The 6785-nt window shown below is 43.2% G+C and overlaps 1 protein-coding gene across 1 annotated transcript in view; it reads left to right on the top strand.

The window, feature by feature from the left end:
- Nucleotides 1-5386: 5386 nt before the first annotated feature.
- The window catches only part of LOC119305015 (alpha-galactosidase-like), a 4962-nt gene continuing 3563 nt past the window's right edge, over nucleotides 5387-6785 (top strand). The window contains exon 1 of the mRNA XM_037581657.1: nucleotides 5387-5497. Within this exon, the coding sequence (XP_037437554.1) occupies nucleotides 5387-5497 (111 nt within the window). The remainder of the gene's footprint in view (nucleotides 5498-6785) is intronic.

Raw genomic sequence — 6785 nt, 5'->3', positions numbered from 1 at the left:
GGCCGTGAGCAACTTTCTTTTATTTTTGTTAGATTTTTTTTAGATTTTTTTGTATAGTTCATAGATTTTTTTGTATAGTTCATAGATTAGATTTGTAGTAATTTAGATATGTAGTTCATATTGTGTAATTTAGATTGTGTAATTAATTTTTTCATATTATGTTAGATTTTTTTCTGTTAGTAGATTTTTTTTGTTAGATTAGATGTGTAGATCTTTTTGTTAGATTAGATGTGGTGTAATTTAGATATGTAGTTCATATTGTGTAATTTAGATTGTGTAATTAATATGTAGTTCATATTTTTAGTAAGTACTATTTTATTTTATTTATAGTAAGTGCTTCATATATATATATATATAGTTGAACTAGCTAGTTGATTTAATAAACTAATTTATTTTACTATATATAGAAGTAGTTTGTTTTTAGTAATTAAGTAGTACTTTATTTATTTATAGTAAGTGCTTAATTAGTAGTTGAACTAGATAGTTTATTTAATTAATAAAACTACTTTATTTAACTATATATAGAAGTAGTTCCCGCATCAACGTCGGCGATGCCTATCCTGCATCCTCGTCGTCGTCGACTCGGCGGTGGAGGCTTGCTTGATCAGGACCATGTTCGGGATTGGGCTCCGCCGGGCTGGTATTGGGAGGTGCTACCTTCCGGGGAACGTAGGTTGGTGAGGAGGCAGCCCGTTGTTGACCCGATCCTTGTTTGGTGGCGGTCGCGTGGGCCAGTGACAGTGCCGAGGCTTCCGGACACCGCGGAGGTGGTACGTCACCGTGTCAGCGAGGAGGACGAGCACGTCCGTTGCTACATGGTTGCATTGGAGGGCGCGTTCGACAATACCTGACAGGTTCTTCAGGGATCTCACTGGAGCTATGATCCTGTGATGGTTCCTTATCTTTGGGTGTCCACCGCCCGCGTCGATACCTGCCGGGCGCTACGGTTCTAGTTGTATTAGTGATAATATTCGACGATGTACGGACACCAAGAGATGATGTAATTTTGCTTATAATTATTGAATGCATGCTAATTTGAATACTACTTTATTTTATGATTCGGTTTTGCTTATTTTATGATTTGGTTTTGCTTATTGAATGCTCATATTGGATAAGTTCTCCTTCATTCCCGTGTGCTAGACAATTTGGTGCAATAATGCACTCGAGAATGAAAGAAAGAGCTACGTACATCACCGATAGTCAACCTGTAATTAATAATCTAGTTTAATATTTGAATTATGAACATAGGCCAGAAATGTCGTACTCGGACAACGAAAACCGGCCGGGGGAGTGCGACTGGTGCCACGACGACCGAGGTATATGCGACAGGTTCATTGAGCTGGACGAAGATCGTCGCTTCAGCATTAAGCTCGAGGAGACCTTCGATGTTCATACGATACGCAACCGACGACAATAGTTTTTTTTCGTAATTAATCATGACTTCAACTATTTTAATCATGAAAATATTTTTCATCTTTTCCAATTCGACTAGCTTATCCCATGCTTTGCAAGACGCTATGTCTTGGAGAGGATGGGTTTTAAAGACCATGAAAGTTTCAAAACCAAAAAAATTATCCTAAGTACCCATCATGGTGTGGATTTTCAAGTAAAGTTGTACAATGCTCAGAGTGTAACCCATTTTGGTTGCAAAAATTGGGAAGCACTTTGCAAGATGTATGGTCTTGATGAGGGTATGCTTGCACCATGGATGTTGGTGATCCTACAATCGAGCAAGAGAGACCTTCGATTTGGGTCCTTGTGGATACACCTCCAATTCTTCCCTCATGTGAGCTTAACATAGTTATTAAGTAATTTAAACTTATCTCCATTGATAGCTTATTTTCATTCTTCAAAGAATGTGCGGAAGATGGTAGACAGAACCTACTACACCGAAGGCTCCGAATTAACTTATCAGGAGAAAAATCATCTGGTCGCATTTTGTACTGATCTTGAGAATTACAATATCTACAATCAAACTCCTCAACATTATGGTCAATACGTGCCACTAGTGCACGTGTTGAACTACGGTAACTACCATGGAGATACCCTGGTAAGATTATTTTTTACTATTACAACATCCGTGCATCTTTTTGCACAGTTCTAAAACTAGTACATCATTGCTAACTACGAAGTTATTACTATATTTTTCAACAGATAATCCCGAATGATTGTGTGCCTCATCTAATGTATACGCATGGTAGCCTTCATGCTTTGAACATACAACCAGGTCGTCCTACGAATCTCAACTGTCCATACCAGGTTTCTAAAAGAAGTGGAGACATAACAATCAAAGAATGGAAAAAATGTATGGACAGTCGTAAGGAGCATCTTGGAAGCAAAAAGCAACAAAGGACAAGAATTGGAGACAGGATGATCGCCATTCTTCATAATGGAGAGTCAGGGTCTATATTGTTTTATGCTATTTTACCTTAAGGGTGTTTAGGTCCTACCTGATACTGATGATCATGTGCTAAGAACAATTACGTAGGGTTGGGTTCGATGACTATGAGGATGATGATCGTATGACTTATTATTAATAACGAGTAGAAGTTGTATGATGATGCATGATTAGTAGGACTTGTTATTATATATGATGATGTATGATGCGAGCATGCATGAGCATGTTATATCAGCGGGTGAAATGAACATAGCAGCAGCGTTGATAAAACCAAGGACGAAGATATAAGAGAGGACACTTCTCTCTATTAGCTAGCTAATAACAACCTAAAAATAACCCCCAAAACCCCTAAAGCAGCCACTTTTGTAAAACCGGCCACGTGGAGGACCATCTGTCCCGGTTCGTGTTAGAACCGGGTCTAAAGGGGGAAGGTATTAGTAACGACCCATTAGTCCCGGTTCATGAACCGGGACTAAAGGCCCTTACAAACCGGGACAAATTCCTCCTTTTCTACTAGTGTTCAGGCGCATTGCAGAGAAACTAGCGAGCCATGACCGGTTTTTTCAGCAAAGGAGGAATGCCGCCGAAGAGCTCGGGCATAGGACCTTTCAGAAGGTGACAGCCGCTTTGCGTATGTTGGCATACGGTATCCCGGCTGATCTAGCTGATGATCACTTGGCTATGGGTGAGATCCAAGCCATCATGTGTGTCAAGCGCTTTGCAGTGGGACTTGTGCAAGTGTTTGGCGAGGAGTATTTGAGATCTCCCAATGCTGAAGACGTCGCAAGGCTATTGGCGACGAACAAAGCTCGCGACTTTCCTGGCATGCTTGGCTCAATAGATTGCATGCATTTGAGTTGGAAGAATTGTCCAAAGGCATGGCACGGGCAATTCCACGGCCAAAAAAAGGGTTCCACTATAATCCTTGAAGCGGTGGCCGATCAGGAGACTTGGATTTGGCATGCATTCATTCGAATGCCTGGATCTTTGAATGACATCAATGTTGTCAACCGGTCACCACTAATGAATAAGATTGCAAATGGTGAGTTGCCACCGGTGCAGTTTGTAGCAAATGGTCGTACTAACAACTATGGCTATCATCTAGCGGATGGCATCTATCCAAAGTGGCAAACATTCGTGAAGCCGTTGAAAAAGCCGGAAGGTAAGAAAAATCTTGATTTCCACAATGCTCAGGCGGCGGCTAGAAAAGATGTGGAGAGAGCTTTTGAGATTTTGTAAGCCCAATTTGCTATTGTGAGAGGGCCGGCTAGATTTTGGGATCAAAAAATGCTTTGATACATCATGCACGCTTGTGTGATCATGCACCACATGATCATCGAGAATGAGCGTGGTCAAGATTTAGACTACTCACAGTATGAGCTCTTGGGACATCCCATGCGAGTGCGGCGGAGGGCTGAAAGGGTAGCCCGTTTTGTTGCCTCCTATCATGCCATTCGCCGTCCCGCAACGCACAATGATCTTCAGAAGGATCTGATTGAAGAGTGGTGGGCATGGCATGGACGACAAAAAGCATGATTTCTGCGTTCGACATTGTATTGTTCATGAACTATTTATTGTGTTTATTGCAGTATTTGTTGTACTGAACGATAAAATATTTGTTTGGGTTGTAATGATAATGAAATTGAACTATTTATTGTTGATTTATTTTATCTAGTTTGATCATTTTTGCTTCTATATGAAATGTATATGTGGTTTGTGCGTGCCGCGCGCGCTGTATTTTTGCGCGCTGCTAGAGCAGCGCGCGCGCTGCATTTTAGCGCGGCTGTTGAAGCCAGCGCTGGCGGCCGCGCTAAACCAGCCGAAGCGCGCGTGGCATACTAGTTTTTAGCGCGCGGCGCGAAGCGCGGCTGTTGGAGATGCTCTAGGGCCCAAACACATCCACGGGAAGCAGATACCTCACCCTGTCTCGAACGATCCCGAGTAGCGCAGTCACCTGATCTGGTGGGCCACCACCGGTGATTGATGTAGCATGGATGATCATGTCCGTTTCTTTGTGTTGCAGATGCGGATGGGTTATTTTGGGACGCTTTCTGCCGGGGCAAAATTCTCGCCGAGTGAACCACCTCGCTTGACACCTTCCCTGAATGGATCAACGGAAGTCATTTACGTTTTCCCAGAGGATCTTCTGCGGGACTGTATGATTTGATATGACAGCTCTGCCGGAAATTATCGTGGACGCAGGGGTTTTAGTGAGTGAGCGAGTGGGGGGAGACTAAGAAGATAAGGGAAGTAAGGGAACCCATTCACACGGACGCCTGGTTGGAACGAACGCTTTTGAAATCTATCGTGTGAACCAGCCTTGCTCCAAGATTTGTGCGCTCCATCTGACGGCCAGCAAGGTGTTCGTTTGTGATTGCCAAAAAAATAACATCAGATTAAGGCATATCGATCACTCATGTTCCAGCCTGGCCTCTTTTCTCATGTAATTAACTGACTTCTTCTTTATCGTAGAATTTATTTATGGTATGAAATAAATTGTTGCCTTTTATACCGAATATAGGATATTAACTCTAAGATTTTGTCTCCATTTGTAAAAAGAGAGAAATATTGGAATTAGGGGTCTCCCAATGCAATGTATCTTAAGGTGTATCATATGCATTAAAATATTTCTTTACATACAATTAAATATTCCACCACAAAAAAGGATACAATTAAATATTCCCTGCAAAAAATAATTCGTGTAGATGCTCTCATTGGCGAACCCAATGGAGGGAAACCGGCGACACAAGTCTAGCCACAGGAGTGTATAGACACAACAACAGAAAATCATAATAAAATTAGAGGAAAATAAATGATACATTAATTTTTTTGAAAACCGCGGTCCCATAGTCCCCCGCGCACGGCCCTATATGAAGGCACCCGTCAGATGCGTCTCCAACAGTCACTCACCGGCGCCAGCAGTAGCACCCCCACCCGCCCCACACCCTCTGCTCGCTCAGCACCGGAAAGCAGATCGGCTAGGTAGCCATGGCGCGCGCCTCGAGCCTGTCGCTGCTGCTTGTGCTGCTAGTTGCGGCAGTGGCAGGAGCCAGGGTGCCTGTGGATGCGGCCAGGAACACAACATTGGGCGAGCTCCGGGTACGGCACGCGCTCCTCGGCAGGAAGCCGCAGATGGGGTATTTTCACGCTGCCATCCAACTCCTCTTGTCTTTTCCTCTCTTTTTTTTCCCGGCTTTAGACGACGAGAAATTTGATGTCAAGATGAGGGATTGAGCCATTGAGTAGGATAAATGCTTGGGCACACATGGGTGCTGGGCGTTTTTTCCAATGTTTTAAATAGCGTGCTATTTAAAATAGCGTGGCCCTTCTCGAAATGCTATACAAGTTATAGCATGCTATAGCGTGCTATATTCAAAATAGCGTTTTAAAAAAAAAGCCAAATATATCCAAAAAATAAGGATTTCAGCATCTAATATTTTTTTTCAGGAGCCATACATGCATAACTAATTAAGATGAACAACAATAACAATACAACATAGTAGTTTTATGATGAACTAGATGGAGAACATAACAATACAGCAGTCCATAGCGACACATGCGAAATTACTTGTACAAAAAACTAGAAGGGCAACAACAACTGCCATAGGACGACAATAGTACAACATATCAGTTTAAAGATGAACTAGCCAACAAGGCAACAAGCCAACAAGTAAACAATACAATACAACGACAACTTGGAAATTATTCAGAATCACTCTCATTTGATGAACCAGATGGTGAATGCATGGCATCATCTTCCGATTCAGAAGAAGAACTAGCTGACTCCAACTCATCTTCACGAAAAACAGGGAGCAGTTTTTTCTTCTTCCGAGGGCGAGATTGGGACGCTCTCTTTCCTTTTGATGCACCAACTGCTCCTTGTGATGTTGATGCTGCAACTTCTACAACTTCATCAGGTTCATGAGGCACAATACCTGTGATCCACTCATTATCTTCATCTTCTACAACATCTAACTCAATCTGTAGTATAGTGTGAGTCAAGGAGTAGTAACTAAAATCAGCATGAACAAAACTGCACATGACTACAGAAGTACAGAACTACACATTCAGACTACACTACAGAGAAGAGAGATCTGTCCATCTAGGCATCTACACATCGGCCGCCGCCTAGCAGAACGGCCTACACCCGAGGCCTAGTCCCACAACGAGAGAACCCATCTCCAGATCCAGCCCCGTCACGACGCCGGCGGACTCTAGCCCTACCGCCGCCCGAGGAGACCCTGTGCACGCAAGGCCGCGGCCGCGGCGGCGGTGATAGCCGTGCGCGCGCAATGGGTGTGTGGACGGTGGTGCTCTTCTCACATCCCGGCGAGTTGGTTCTATGGAAGAGAGAGAGAGAGAGAGAGAGAGAGAGAGAGAGAGAGAG

The sequence above is a fragment of the Triticum dicoccoides genome, chromosome 5B, assembly GCF_002162155.2.
Source record: "Triticum dicoccoides isolate Atlit2015 ecotype Zavitan chromosome 5B, WEW_v2.0, whole genome shotgun sequence".
Classification (NCBI taxonomy): Eukaryota; Viridiplantae; Streptophyta; class Magnoliopsida; order Poales; family Poaceae; genus Triticum; species Triticum dicoccoides.
This window is presented reverse-complemented; position numbering and strand designations above follow the sequence as displayed.